The sequence below is a fragment of the Bos mutus genome, chromosome 11, assembly GCF_027580195.1.
Source record: "Bos mutus isolate GX-2022 chromosome 11, NWIPB_WYAK_1.1, whole genome shotgun sequence".
In the NCBI taxonomy this organism is placed as follows: Eukaryota; Metazoa; Chordata; class Mammalia; order Artiodactyla; family Bovidae; genus Bos; species Bos mutus.
The window spans coordinates 57660544-57675754 of record NC_091627.1 but is presented as its reverse complement, the minus strand read 5'-3'; the positions used below and the strand labels follow the sequence as shown (position 1 = coordinate 57675754).

The 15211-nt window shown below is 52.8% G+C and overlaps 1 protein-coding gene across 3 annotated transcripts in view; it reads right to left on the bottom strand.

Annotated features, from left to right (window-relative positions):
- The window catches only part of ATOH8 (atonal bHLH transcription factor 8), a 45167-nt gene that overhangs the window by 27475 nt on the left and 2481 nt on the right, over positions 1–15211 (bottom strand). For 2 of the 3 annotated variants that reach the window (XR_011466051.1, XM_070379427.1), the window contains exon 2: positions 4038–4229. Coding sequence is in view for 1 of the 3 variants with exons in the window: in XM_070379427.1 (XP_070235528.1) it covers positions 4038–4229 (192 nt within the window). In the remaining 2 variants the exon portion in view is untranslated. Of the gene's footprint in view, positions 1–1523; positions 1621–4037; positions 4230–15211 lie in introns of all 3 variants that reach the window. The other variant, XR_011466052.1, reaches the window with a different exon arrangement.

Below are 15211 nucleotides of genomic sequence, written 5' to 3'. Positions count from 1 at the left end.
CCAGCAATGCCGATCCAGCCCAGGTGTGGAACAGCTCTGCTGCTCTTTCTTCCCCTCCTCCAAAGAAGCTCCCAGGAGTCGCTGCTTTTAAAACAGGAGCTGCGGAAACATGGCCCAGAGCCAGGTGCTTAAGGCGCGTTATCTCTGGCTGCGGCCAGAGTCGGAGCTGAGCTCTGCGGAGCCCTTCCACTCCTCGCACCTGTCTCTCAGCTGGGCAGCCTCCGATGGGCCTCTCTGCATGACTGGGGCTTCCAGATGGACCCTGGATCCTCAGAGTCACATCCTGTGAGGCCCAGAGATGGAGGACTCACCAGTCAAGGGATATAGGTGCCCACCCCCAGCAAGGCAAGGCTGGGATGGGCAAAAGGATGAGCTTGGGGCCCAGAGGGTAAGTCAAGTTCACTTTAAATCCCGTTCTTAACACAGGCCTGGAGGCAGCTTATCAGTGGACACAGAGCATAATCTCTCAAGGAGGCATCCTGGAAAAGGGTCACCCAGCCCCTGGGGCACATGAACTGTGAGGGAGCCACCCTTGAGTGGGACAGCTCAGGGTGCCATCGACAGGATTGTTGGTGATCATTTATGGAGGACTTCCTTTCAGTTGGTCACTTACATCAGAATGTTTTTTAGTTTCTTCCCTTCTTTATCCTTCATTAGAATGTAAGCCTGACTCACTTGCATCCCCAAACCCTCAGGTCACCCTGAGTGGCTGCAGGGGATGGGTAACAGGGGTTTCATCTGAAACCCCCACCCTCTGATGCCCAGCTGCATCCACATACTCTGTCCACAGAGATTGTGTGTGTGTGTGTGTGTGTGTGTGTATGCTAAGTCACTTCAGTCGTGTCTGACTCTTTGCGACCCTATGGACTGTAACTCTTCTGTCCATGGGGATTCTCCAGGCAAGAATACTGGAGTAAGTCACCCTGCCCTCCTCCAGGGGATCTTCCCAACCCAGGGATAGAACCAGCGTCTCCTGCATTTTCTGCATTGCAAGCAGATTCTTTATTGCTGGGCCATGGGGGAAGCCCATCTACAGAGACTTGGGAGGCTCAAATCTCTTTGCTAACACCCATCATGGCACCCATGTGCTCAGGTTGGGATTTCCCAACAAACAACTCACTGCCAGTGCTTGATAAACATTGAATGAATCAATAAATGGATGAACAAATAAAGGGATGTATTTCCAGGGGTTCTGATTAACAAAACAGTAGCCAATTCAAGCCACTCAGGGTCACTTGGCGGTCACTGAAGACCATCCTGAGGACACCTTGAAACTTACCTACCTGCCTGGTGACAGAGATGCAGGAAGGCACACACAGCAGGAATGGGGTGATGCTGTGATCAGCCAATCTACCAGCACAGCAGTGGGGCCTGAAGATGTCCCAACAGCTCCAGAACCCTGTCCCATGCCTCCCTCTAAGTTCTCTTGGTAATGGTGGTTGTCCAGGCATGGTCCTCTGGAGATGGCAGCCTCAGGACACCCCACTGGCAGGAGGGGCTACAGGATGCCAGGGTCCCCTTACCCTTCAGAGGTGAGGCAGGATCTCTACTTGGAAATCAGACTGCAAACAGCCTTGGAAATCACCGATGCTTCCACATCCCCATTGACTGAGGAGAAAACTGAGGCAAGAAGCAGTTAAAAAATGGGTCCAAAATGACACAGCTAGTAGGTGGTGAACCAGGCCTTGAACTCAGGGCTGTTTTATGCTCTTAAAAGTGAAGTGTTAGTCACTCAGTCATGTCTGACTCTTTGCCAACCCCATGGACAGTAACCTGCCAGGCTTCTCTGTCCATAGGATTCTCTAGGCAAGAATACTGGAGTGGGTTGCCATTTCCTTCTCTGGGGGATCTTCCCAACCCAGGGATTGAATCCAGGTCTCCTGCATTGCAGGCAGATTCTTTTACTGTCTAAGCCACTAGAGAAGCCTGTTCGATGCTCTAACCCACCATCTAACACCTGTTTCCCAATCTGGACAATGCGGAGGCTGGACCAGATGGGCTCTAAGGTGTCTTAGATTTGGGCTGATTTCAGGGGAAGCCAAAAACTCATCTCTGCTGGCCATCGTCACCCCACTCCCCTTTCTTCTCCTCTCACCTTCCAAGCGTCTCTCCTCTTCCCCAGCCCAGGACACTCTGCTCCACAGAACAGGGAAGGAGGGGCAGCACTCTGGCCTTTGGTGGGTGAGGGGAGGACTGGGGGTGGGGGTGGGGACGAGGGGCATAAACGGGGGAAATGGGGCCTGCCCACCCTGCCCATCCACACCTCCGACCGCCCAAATGCCAGGGGAAGTTCACCCAGAGTTTACAACCCTCCTTTGTCACAGAGCACTGCATGGAGCCATCAATCACACCCTTAATTTATCCGTGTCACTTTCCAGAGGAAAGCTGCCCTGCGAGCAGCCAGTGGTACTTCCTTTCTCACCCACTAGATGAAGATTTCACCTAATTGGTCCACGTTAAATCACTCCCAGGATTGCAATGTGCCATCAACACAGCAGTGGCTGGTGGTGCGGATGTGCTGGGCTCCTCCCTGTTGTGGGCAGCAGAGTCCACAAGGGTCTCTCTGCCTGGAAGCCTCTTGAAGGGGCCTTTGGAAGGCCTGGAGAACCCAGAGAAGGGCCTCCTTGTAAGGGGGGTTGGGGCTCAGGGATGGGGAGAGGGCGGGCCAGGAAGGAAGGAGGAGGTGGAAGGAAGGAACAGATGGAGGGTGATAGAGTCACCTGCCCCCAACCCCGCCGCTCTCCCCATCCCTGCATGCCCAGGGGAGTCAGGCATCTCTAACCACCTCCACCCTTCTTATGGGTACGGACTGGGTCCCAGCCTGTCTCTCTCCCTGTAGCTTCGTGTGTACAGAGATCCAGAGGGCTGCATCACAAGCCCTGCTCTTCATTCCTGGCAATGACCCTCAACTGGAAATGCTGGAAGCCAAGCCACCTGGGAAGCAAAGCTGTGACCAATGCCTTTCCTCCTGCCCATATTTCTCCAAACACATTAGGCTTTGTACACACTGTTCCCTCTGTTTCCAATGCTGTTCCTGCTTCATCTGCTCAGTGACCTCCTGGTTGTCCTGCTGGTCCCAGCTCAAACACCACTTACACAAAGGTGATCTTTCTAACTCCTTTGGGCAGGAAAGGCACCCTGTCCCTCCTCTGCCTGCCTGGCCTTCCCATACCCCAGCAAAGGCCTCTGGGACCTCCTGTCTATATTCTCCTGCCCTTATCCAGATGCAAGAGGGTCTCTGAGCATCCTGTGAGCTGTGGAGGTGCTAGGACCACATGTTTATCATTTTTATACTCCTGCCCAGCAGGTTCAGCAAACGGCTGGGGCTCTATGAATCTCTTCAGAATGAATGAATGAATGAACATGATTTGCCTTAATGCATGGCCTCAGGTAACCCACAGGCCAAGTCATAGTCCCAAAACATACCAAAGGGCTCTCTTGGGCAGTTACCAGCCCGTGAGATCTCCCCCTAATATGATGTTAATCAGGGGCTGAGTGGGGAACTCAGCACCAGAATGTGTAAGACCAGAAAGAGCTTCAGAGATAAGCTGTCCTCATTTAAGTGATGAGCAAACACAGGCCCAAGGGGACTGTCCCCGGTACCCAGGAGCCCCGTTACCAGTGTGCTGTGTGCTAAGTTGCTCAGTTGTGCCTGACTCTTTCCCACCCCATGGACTGTAGCCCACCAGCCTCTTCTGTTCTTGGGATTCTCCAGGCAGGAATACTGGAGTGGGTTGTCATGCCCTCCTCTAGGGATCTTCCCAACCCAGGGATTGAACCCATGTCTCTCACATCTCCTGCATTGGTAGGCGGGTTCTTTACCACCAGCACCACCTGGGAAGCCCCAGGAATAGAGTCACACACAATCCCAGGGGCCTGAGGAGCCCTGAAACTGAAGTGAATCCCAGCAAGCCTCCAAGAGGCTGGTCTCGCTGGTCCCTTTGGAAGCCTCTGGATGCGAGTAAGAGGCGCCCTGGATTCCGGTCATTACCTCCCCATCCTCCCCAGAGGCTGCTGCCCGCATAGCTGGCGCGTACCTTGCGCTTCTTGGCGCGGCCCTCGGCCTGCAGGGTGCGGGTGCAACGCTGCACGCACTCGGAGAAGCTGAGGTTGCTGTGGTCGGCGCTGTAGTCGAGGTCGGCCAGCCGCGCCAGGGACAGGATGTAGTTGCAGGCGATCCTCAGGATGGCCAGCTTGGACAGCTTCTGCCCGTATGAGTAACACGGCACCTGGTGGGGGAGAAGGCGTCAGCAGGGGCTGCCCGGTCTCTGCTGAGAACCGGCCCAGGGGGCACCTTGGCCAGGAAGGTGTGGGGCCATTCATGCCGCTGCTGGGGAGGGAACGGTTGGGCAGCAGAGGTGGTTTGTCTGATCTCTCCACCTGGATTTTATTCCCTGTTCTAATCACCTGCTGTTTACACCCACACACAACCCCTGGGGGGCATCCACGTTCCCAGGCTGTACAGGAGGAAAGCCAGGCTTGGCTCTTGCCTGAATGTCAGTAATCACGGAGCACAGTGCGCTTCCCCCTGGGACAGAGCTCCATCCCCTGTGTTCCTGAGAAGGAATCTTGGACAGATGTTTTTTGCTCTGAGAGTCTGTTCTCTCATTCGTGACACCTGTCTTGCTGGACACTTGGGGTCTGACAACAGACAATAACTGGATTCTACCGTCAGAGGACTTACACTCAAGACTGAGGTTATGGACCTCGGGGGTGGTGCAGTGGCTAAGAATCCACCTGCCAAAGCAGGGAATGTGGGTTTCATCTTTGGTCAGGGAAGATCCCACATGCCATGGAGCAAATAAGCCCGTGTACCACAACTACCGAACCTCAGCTCTAGGGCCGGTGAGCCGCAACCACTGAAGCCTGAGTGCCGAGAGTCTGTGCTCTGCAACAAGAGAAGCCACCGCAATGAGAAGCCCATGTACTGCAACTAGAGAGTAGCCCCTGCTCGCTGCACCTAGAGAAAGCCAGCTCACAGCAACAAAGACCTAGACAGCCAAAAATTAACTAACTAATTAATTTTTTAAAAGAGTGATGCTTTAACATCAAAGCAGAGCTAAGCACCCAGACTCTCAGACCAGATCAGAGGAAAGTGACAATGCTCAGCTGGGAGGCCCACACATGATTGGATTATGCTTTTCTCTTTTTCTTTCTGACCTCAGGACCTGGGAAGCTGCTGGGCATACAACAGGTGCCTAATAAGTACAGCTCCAACCAGACTTGACATCCTTGACATTCATCACTGACTTGTTGTTCAGTCACTCAGTTCAGTCGTGTCTGACTCTTTCGACCTCATGGACTGCAGCGTGCCAGGCTTCCCTGTCCTTCACTATCTCTGGGAGTTTGCTCGAACTCATGTCCTTTGAGTTGGTGATGCCACCCAACCATCTCATCCTCTGTCTCCCCCTTCTCCTCCTGCCCTCAATGTTTCCCAGCATGAAGGTCTTTTCCAGTGAGTCAGCTCTTCACATCAGGTGGTGAGTGGACAGTCACAAATGGCACAGCGATTTGTATCAGGTAAAGAGATGGAGTCTCTAACATCATCCACCCTTGTCTCCACTGCTTGAGCAAAAAGCTACATGGACTGCAGCACAGATCTGTGTCCAAACATGGAGCATGCATGCTACATTGTTTCAGTCATGTCAAACTCTTTTCCACCCCATGTACTGTAGCCCACCAGGCTCCTCCATCCATACGATTCTCCAGGCAAGAATACTGGAGTGGGTTGCCATGCCCTCCTCCAGGGGATCTTCCCAACCCAGGGATCGAAACTGAGTCTCTTTCATCTCCTGCATTGGCAGGCAGGTTCTTTACCACTAGTGGCATGTGGGAAGCCCCCGTAAAGTGGGGACATCACTGCAAAGTCCACCTGTCAGTTAGACATGGGCTAACCGATAGAGCTGCTCTGATGCGTTGTTCACCTAAATGGCTAATTGTGCATACCCAGCAACCAAGGCTGGGCGTCCTCCTCCCTATGGCTCTCCAGGAGCTATATGCAACATCCATCCCCAACACGATACCTGGTACTGACTAACCCTCATCCCACAGTGAGTGGGGCCCCCATGGCAGGATCACTCAACACACACGAGGCACTGTTCTGGACCAGTGGTTCTCGATAATATCATCCCTCAGCAGCAGTTGGCAATGTCTGCAGATGTTTTTTAGTTTTATTTATCTATTTTTGGCTGTGCTGGGTCTTCATTGCTGCCTGGGCTTTTTCTCTAGATGCAGTGAGCAGGGGCTACTCTAGTTGCTGTGCACGGGCTTCTCATTGCAGTGGCTTCTCTTGCAGAGGAGCATGGGCTCTAGGGCACACGGGGTTCATTAGTTGCAGCATGTGGGCTCAGTAATTACAGCTCCCGGGCTCTAGAGCACAGGCTCCGTAGTTGTGGCACTCGGGCTTAGTGGCTCCAATGGCATGTGGAATCATCTTGGACCAGGGATCAAACCTGTGTATCCTGCATCAGCAGGTGGATTCTTTACTACTGAGCCACCAGGGAAGCCCTGCAGACACTCTTGATCATCACTAGTGGGTAGAGACCAGGCATGCTGCTGAATGTCCTACAGTGCTCAGGATCCTACAATGCAGCCACAACAAAGAATGACCTGGCCCCAATGTCGACAGTGCTGTGATCAAGACAGCATAAACAAGAGAGCTGCTTCAGGGACTTCCCTGGTGATCCAGTGGTTAAGAATTCACCTTGTGATGCGGGGGACATGGGTTCGATCCCTGGTTGGGGAATGAAGATCCCTCTTGCCTTGGAGCGAGTGAGCCCTCATGCTGCAGCTAGAGAGTCCATGCACCACAACAAAAGATCCTGCAGGACGAAACTAAGACCCGACACAACCTAATTAATTAATTTTTTAAAAGCGAGAGTTGCTTCAGGTGAGAACTTTAAGTGCATCCACAAATGGAGCCCGTGTTAAAGCTCACTGTGTCCAGGAGCTTTCCACGACCTGGCCCCAGCCCTACACCAGAGGCTACGGGTGCCTGCCCTTGATGGTGCTCTAATCACCCCCATCTGTTCTTAACCCCTAAAGACTGTGACTCATTTAATGGTCAGTCTCCTTGTGAGCTGCTGGGGGAAAGTCTGTATGCAGAGCCTAACACAGATCCTGCCCATCACTGGCCTCCAAAGGATCTGTCGAATGAGGGAGTCAATGAACAAATGAATGCTCTCATCTGTTTTTTGTGAGGAGGGCAAATTTGTGGCTTAAGGGAATTTAGTTCCCCACCCAGAGATCAAACCCATGCTCTTGGCAGTACAAGCTCAGAGTCCTAACCACTGGACCACCAGGGAATTCTCCAAAACTGTTCTCTGAGGACGAAGATTTAGGTGTTTGGTGTGGAGGTGAAGCTTGTACATCCTTTGGTCACCTGGGCTAACTCCTGGTCTAGCCACAAACCCCGGGCAAGAGACATGATCATTCTGGGCCTGGCCGCACAGGGTGGGAAGGACTAAAGGAGATGGTGCATGCGCTACACTGCCCATCAGGGGCATTATGTCCATGGGTGTGGCACAGTGTCTCCTAAGAAGGGCTCCAGAGAGGGTGAGAAGCAGGAGATCTGGAGCCAGGAAGTAGCATCTGCTCATCCCTTACCTGCACCCCCCCGACCCCCGCCCCGGGGTCCTGAGACCACAGCCCAGGGCCCAGACAAGGTTTGCAGTCACCTTTCAACATCCTCCAGCAACCAAGGACTCGCCCCTCACCAGGCTAGGAAACCCAGGGAGGGGCAGGGAGGAAACAGAGGGACTGCCAACTCCCCCAACTCCCGTACATTGCCCCCCACCCCCAAGCTCTGACCACGCCACCAAATCCAAATCCATCTGAAAAAAAAGCCTGTAGAACAATGCACTTTGCCTGTTCTCAACCAGAGCTCAGAGAATCCTGCTTATCAGCCTGAACAAATAAACAAGGTCCGTGGAGCAAAAAGTGTCCTGGGGGTCCTAGGACAGCAGCAGGGGTCTCAGGAGCAGCCCAGCGCCCCCCTCCTCTGCACCCGGGAAGGGAGGGCCTGTCTGCGGAGGCTCTGGACAGCAGGCACAGCTATGTGACACAAGGCCCTAGTGCGCTGTCACCCAGAGGCCACTCCAGGAGTTGCCTGGCGGGCTCCAGTCCATAGGGTTGCAAGGAGTTGGACATGACTGAAGCAACTTAGCATGTACGCACATCTGCCAGTCGGGAGCAGGGCTCTCAGAAGGGATCTGCTCTTGGGGATCTGGGGTCATTGTGGGACCACAGAGCAACAGATGAGGTCAAGGCCAACCTAGGAGCTCCTGTGCCAAGTTCTGAGCCAGTTTCGTCCCAGATTTGTCACTCTGCCCCACTGCTTCTCTCAAAGTCCAGGTCTAACAAGAAAACCATTTATTGAGCTCTGATTGTTTACCTGGCCCTGTGGTCACTATTCATAGGTAGTTTTAGCCCATTGAAACATTCCCCCAAATAAAGACCATTACCCCATCTGCACACAAGGAAACAGAGAGGAGACATATTGGGCCCCAGGTCACTCATCTAAGACCTGATTGCAGCTACAAGCTTGTGTGTCTATCACTCAAGGAAGGCACATGGCCACCAGGCTCTCTGAGCTCCTGCTGCCCGAGGTGGCCGTATATGGCACATCAAGAATCCCTTTTGGCAGCTCACTCTGACTCCTCCTGCTCTCCAGGGAGGGTGTTCCTCAGCTCACCTGGTTAATTCCAGGTCCTTCTCATACCCATGCCCCAGGATGCAGCAACCAGGCCACCGCAAAAACCCAGCTCAGAGCACCCTGGCCTAATGCAGACTGATTCTAGGAGGTCAAGGTAAGGCAGAAAGAGCTGATCTGAATCCCAAACAGTAGGATGTGACTTTGAACAGGTACCTTCACTACTCCGAGCCTCAGTTTTCTTATCTGGAAGGTGGGAATAACATCTGTGTACCCTCCATGGCTGTTGGAACCAGGTCACCCCCTGCTGTTTCTTGCAATCTACTAAGGCCAGGCAAAGGATGGCTGTTGTGAGAGGTATTTAATGCCCCGGGAGTTTAAGCACTTCCAGTATCTCTCAGCTGATGAAAGATGAGCTGGGTTTTGAACTCACACTTTAGCTGAGCTCTTTCCAATTAGCCAGAAGCAACTGCTTGGGGATGTGGATGTATCTGCATGTGTGCATGCTAAGTCGCTTTAGTCATGTGCGACTCTCTGTGACGCTATGGGCTGTAGCCTGCCAGGCTCCTCTGTCCATAGGATTCTCAAGGCAAGAATACTGCAGTGGGTTCCCATGCCCTTCTCCAGTGGATGTATCTTGTTGTTGTTGTTCAGTCACTAAGTCATGTCTGACTCTTTGGAACCCCATGGATGGCAGCACGCCAGGCTTCCCTGTCCTTCACTATTTTCCAGTTTGCTCAAACTTATGTCCACTGTGTCAGTGATGTCATCCAACCATCTCATCCTCTTTCGCCCCCTTCTCCTCTTGCCTTCAATCTTTCCCAGCATCAAGGTCTATTCCAATGAGTCAGCTCTGCACCATTACGTGGCCAAAATATTGGAGCTTCAGCATCAGTCTTTCCAATGAATATTCGGGGTTGATTTCCTTTAGGATTGACTGGTTTGATCTTGCTGTCCAAGGGACTCTCAAAAGGCTTCTCCAGCTCCACAGTTGGAAAGCATCAATTCTTTGGCGCTCAGCCTTCTTTATGGTCCAACTCTCACATCCATACATGACTACTGGAAAAACCACAGCTTTGACAAGATGGACCTTTGTTGGCAAAGTGGTGTCTGTGCTTTTTAAAGTGGATGTATCTATATGGTGTGGAGGTGGGCAGCCCAGCCTTCTGAGTAAGGGCTGGAGAGTTCTGGACTTCGTGGGACCCCGGCCTTAGTGAATACCTCTCTGAGCATCCACATAAGGCCCACAGCCCAGCCACCACACCACCTGCAGGAAAGCCCACAGTGGTCATCCGTTCAGCTTGCTCAGAGGACAGAGGCCAAAGGAGGCAGCAGGGTCAGTTGGCTCCAACTCCTGAGGCAGCAAAACTTCCAAGAAAGTAAAAGGACCTGCCTGATGCTCAACGCACAAGAACTGTTAAGCTTCAGGACTTCCCTGGTGGTCCAGTGATTAAGAATCCACCCGCCAACGCAGGGGACAAGGGTTCGATCCCTGGTCCGGGAAGATCCCACATGCCTCAGGGCAACTAAGCCCACGGGCCGCGATTATTGAGCCTGTGTTTTAGAGCCTGTGCTCCACAACAAGAGAAGCCACCGCAATGAGAAGCCAGAGCACCACAACTAGACAGTAGCCCCGACTCACCGCAACCAGAGAAAGTCCATGCACAGCAACGAAGACCCCGCACAGCGAAAAATGAAAAATAAAAAGATTGTTAAGCTTCAGAGCAGCACGTGTGGGGATTTTCTCAAGGTCCCATATGCCTCTAAGAGATTCCATCCTACTTACTTACCAGACCCTCTTCTGGCTCCAACAATGGGGAGAAAGCAGGAAGGATCCTGGCCTGAGATGCTGAGGACCTAACTCTACTCCGGGCCATCCACATGACCTTAGGCAGGGCCACAAGCTTAGAGGACTCAGTTTCCTCACCAATAAATGGACGTGAGAACACCTGCTGCCTCAGAATGGAATCACCATGGACACATGTAGGGAGGGGCTGCGGCTGTAAGTGAGTGTTAGTCTCTTAATCATGCCCGACTCTTTGAGACCCCATGGACTGCAGCCCACCAGGCTCCTCTGACCATGGGATTTCCCAGGCAATCATACTGGAGTGGGCTGCCATTTCCTTCGGAGGGGCAACAGAGAAGCACAGCCAGGAACCAACCAGCCAATGCAGGGGAGGCCTGGAAGCCCTCTTGCCTCTGTGCCAGCTCCTACCCACTCCTCAGACCCATCCTCAGATGCCCACCAGGGCTTCTAGATCCACAGAGCTCCAGCATCACTGTGTCCTCGACAGTCGAGCGACTGATTCATTTGAAATTATTCCCTGATCGTCTCACATCAGGGAGTGCTGACTTCCTGGGGTGAAGTCTCTCCATACAGAGTCATTCGAGGTCCTTGTCAAGTTCTGTCTAAACAAAATCCCAACCTGACTCCCAGCAATGAGGCTGAACCCTGAAAACCTGGGCTTAAGTCTTTATGAGCCCTGGCCCAGAGCCAGACGGGACAAAGCCTGGTCACTAGTTCCACCTCTGTAAGTGTCCTCACCTGTGAAGTGGGAAGGTGGGACTACATATGCGTGACCACAGGGCCAGGTAAGGTACTTCACCCCCTGCAAAGAAGTTCAAAAGGCAGCCGTGCTGGTGACTGGATGAGAGGGGCCGGAGAGAGGCTTCTGTCATTCCTGTCCCCTCTGGACCCAAGCAGGCCTGTCCCTCATTCCCTGAGGAGTGGGGCACAGGCTGCCACAGCCCCCTGGCATCCTATGGGGTCTGAGGTTGAGGAAGGTGCGGGCCTGGGGGCGCCATTCTCATGCCCCATTCTGGGCCACCCTGAGTTTACTTGTGGAGGATTCCCCGGGAGACCATGGCACCTTCCCTGGTGGCTCAGACAGTAAAGACTCTACCTGCAATGTAGGAGACCTGGGTTCGATCCCTGGGTCAGGAAGGTTCCCCTGGAAAGAGGAATGGCAGCCCACTCCAGGACTCTTGCCTGGAGAATCCCATGGACAGAGGAGCCTGGCAGGTTACAGTCCATGGGGTCGAAGAGAGTCAGACACAACTGAGGGACTAACACTTTCACTTATGAAGAGGTACTTCAGCACGTCCTGAGGGCTCTGCCCTGCTGATCCAGGTGTCTGCCTAGCCAGACTGCCATTCCTCCAGTGCTGAGGGGCTTAACACTTCTCTGGGAGAGAGGAAATCTTGCAAGCACACCAGATGCCCTGTGGGCAAGCACAGCCTGTGAGCCAGAAGGTTCTGTCAGGGAAGGCCGTGGCCCATGGGCTCAGGCCCCTCCCTTCCCCCCACCCAGCAACACCAGGCTTTCCTTGAACCCCCTCCCACCTGGCCCGGAGCAGCCCCGCACATGGGCCGGCCCCAGCTGTACACACATGGCCTTCACATGAGGCAGCGGGGAAGGCCTCACGCAGCTGGGCTGGTGGCATGTGGCCTGACCATCTGCCCTGCATACCCACCCCCCACCCTCCTGCCAGGGGGCCTCTCTCTCCCCCACCTGCACTTCTATGGCCAGGCAGCCTCCTACCCCATTCCTTGCCTGGTTGAGAATATGGTGGGTTGGACAAAACAGGAGACTGTCGAGCTTCCCTGTGCTGGGGGTGGACAGCTCCTGGTGATCACCAGGCTGTTAGGAATCTGAGCCTTGGAGCGACTCACTGACTGATTTGAATCCAGATTCTGCAATGAGAGTGGCACGTGCACCCTGGAGCCTAGTGAATGGCAAGTCAGGGAGATGAGCAGTGCAAAACCCATGAGGCCTGGTGCGGCAGCCAAAGGCTGGGAGACTGCCACCAATTTACAGAAGCTCTCTGAACCTCAGTCTCACCATCTGTTAAATGGGGGTGGAACAGGAGTGGGTTGGGACAACACCTATTTCATTAAATAAACTAATACACATAACACACTTAGCCCAGGACCCAGTACAAAGGATAGCAAGGAGATCAAACCAGTCAATCTTAAAGGAAATCAACCTTAAGTATTCATTGGAAAGACTGATGCTGAAGCTGAAGTTCTAATATTTTACTCCCAGAGATAGTAAAGGACAGGGAAGCCTGGCATGCTACAGTTCATGGGGTCACAAAGAGTCGGACATAACTGAGTGACTGAACCCAGTTGCTTTGATTGCTGCCACAGATTGATGGCAGTTTCTATGATTGTTAAGAAAAATGATTATAGAATTCGTATTTCTACATTTGTCACGGCCTTTGCCCAGCATTGAGGATATTGTGGATGTTCAAGAAAGGTTCATTCCTCCTACGCCCTCCCTTCCTTTCTTCACTCGATGTTTGCAAAGAAGCTGTGTATGAGGTAAGCTTTATCACCATTTTCCAGTTTCATTAACTGAGGCTCAGAGAGAAAATGACTTGTCCAAGGTCACACAAGAGGCATACAGCAGAGACGGGCCTCAAATGCTGGCCTCCAGGCTCCCTGCTCATATTCTTTTCACTGTACCAGGAAGTTGCCCGGGGAAACAGAACTCCAGACCAGAGTTACAGTCCCACCACAAACCTCAGCGCCGCAATGGCCAAGGTCTCATTTCAGGCAGAACCAGACTCTTACCTTTTGCGTCTTTCGCAGGAGCCCATTTCAGATAGTCAAGCCTGAGCCTAGATCCAAGGGCTTCCCTGGTAGCTCAGTTGGTAAAGAATCTGCCTGCACTGCAGGAGACCTGGGTTTGATCCCTGGGTTGGGAAGATTCCCTGGAGAAGGAAATGGCAAGCCACTCCAATATTCTTGCCTGGAGAATCCCATGGACAGAGGAGCCTGGAGGGGTACTGCCAATGGGGTCGCAACAGTCAGGCACGACTTAGTGACTAAACCACCACCATCAAGTCTAAATCCAGAGGCACAGCCTGTCTGGACAGGGGTACGCACGTGGGTGTGTGTGTGTGTGTGTGTGTATACACATGCACACCTTCTACAGGAGGGAAACTGAGGTCCAGAGGAGGGAGTGCCTCCAGGACACAGGACTTTCTCCATCGGACAGGGGCTGTGGATGTGGTGAGTGTGGCCTGGGCCCTGGGCTCTGGGGACCAGAAGTGCCCTAGCAATTTCTTTTGCTCCCAGATAACAGACAGGTGCCCACCAGCAGCCTTTCTGGGGAAAGGACAAATGCTTTGGGCCAGGAGGGCAACAAACAGGAGCAGATGTTTCTGTCCAAGCACTTGGCGTGCGCTTAAGAGCACAGGTACTGATTGTGTGTATACACACAGCTGTGTGTACTTGTGTGTGTGCACGCACTCTCTCCCTGAATTTGTCCCTTTTATACAGAACTTTCCCGCAAGAAGGACAGAAGTGAAATGAAACCAGGATTAACAATCCTGTCTCAGAGAGTCAGGCTTGTGTCTGCCCACCTTCCAAATATAAATGACACTGCAAGTCCGGGTGGGGGCCCATGACACGGATACAGCTAACACTGTGAGAAGCATTTGGCCAGGCGGGCATTCTAGAAACTTCTATCATCTTTCTTAACCCACTAGGTGATTTGGGAAGAGTACCCTTCCTTCTTTCTCTGGGCCCCAGTTTTACATTCCATTAAGTCGCTTACTCCTTGGAAGGAAAGTTATGTCCAACCTAGATAACATATTCAAAAGCAGAGACATTACTTTCCCAACAAAGGTCTGTCTAGTCAAGGCTATGGTTTTTCCTGTGGTCATGTATGGATGTGAGAGTTGGACTGTGAAGAAGGCTGAGCGCCGAAGAATTGATGCTTTTGAACTGTGGTGTTGGAGAAGACTCTTGAGAGTCCCTTGGACTGCAAGGAGATCCAACCAGTCCATTCTAAAAGAGATCAGCCCTGGGATTTCTTTGGAAGGAATGATGCTAAAGCTGAAACTCCAGTACTTTGGCCACCTTATGCAAAGAGTTGACTCACTGGAAAAGACTCTGATGCTGGGAGGGACTGGGGGCAGGAGGAGAAGGGGACGACAGAGGATGAGATGGCTGGATGTCATCACTGACTCGATGGACATGAGTCTGAGTGAACTCTGGGAGTTGGTGACGGACAGGGAGGCCTGGCGTGCTGGGATTCATGGGGTCGCAAAGAGTCAGACACGGCTGAGTGACTGAACTGAACTGAACTGAAGTGGAAAGCTAATTCAACTGACAGGGATGTTAAGATCAGGTAAGATGGAATTTATTACTAAAAGAAGTTAAAGCCACTGGACAAATAAGATGCAGTTGAGCACACAGAGACTATGAATATTTTCTCAGCATCGAAAGAGGCAGCTGGAGGAGTAAAAAGAACCTGGAACTGGCAGTCAGAGGACCTGGGTGCCAGCCCTGGCCTGCTGCTCACCAGCTGTGATGCTCTGGGCATGTGACCTCCCCAATCTGAGGGGGTTTTCCTAGCTTCAAGGTGAGCAGGTGGACAGGCATCTCTTTGTCATCTCAGCCTTCCATCCTGAGGGGCAGGTAGCAGGCTGCTACCTGAAAGTGAGACTGAATTCTCCACTTGGCCCACTGCCCAGGGTCCCAACTGTCTGTGACTGCTATCTGACCCCTCCATGCCACTCCACTTCACTGACCAATCAGCTCACCCATTCC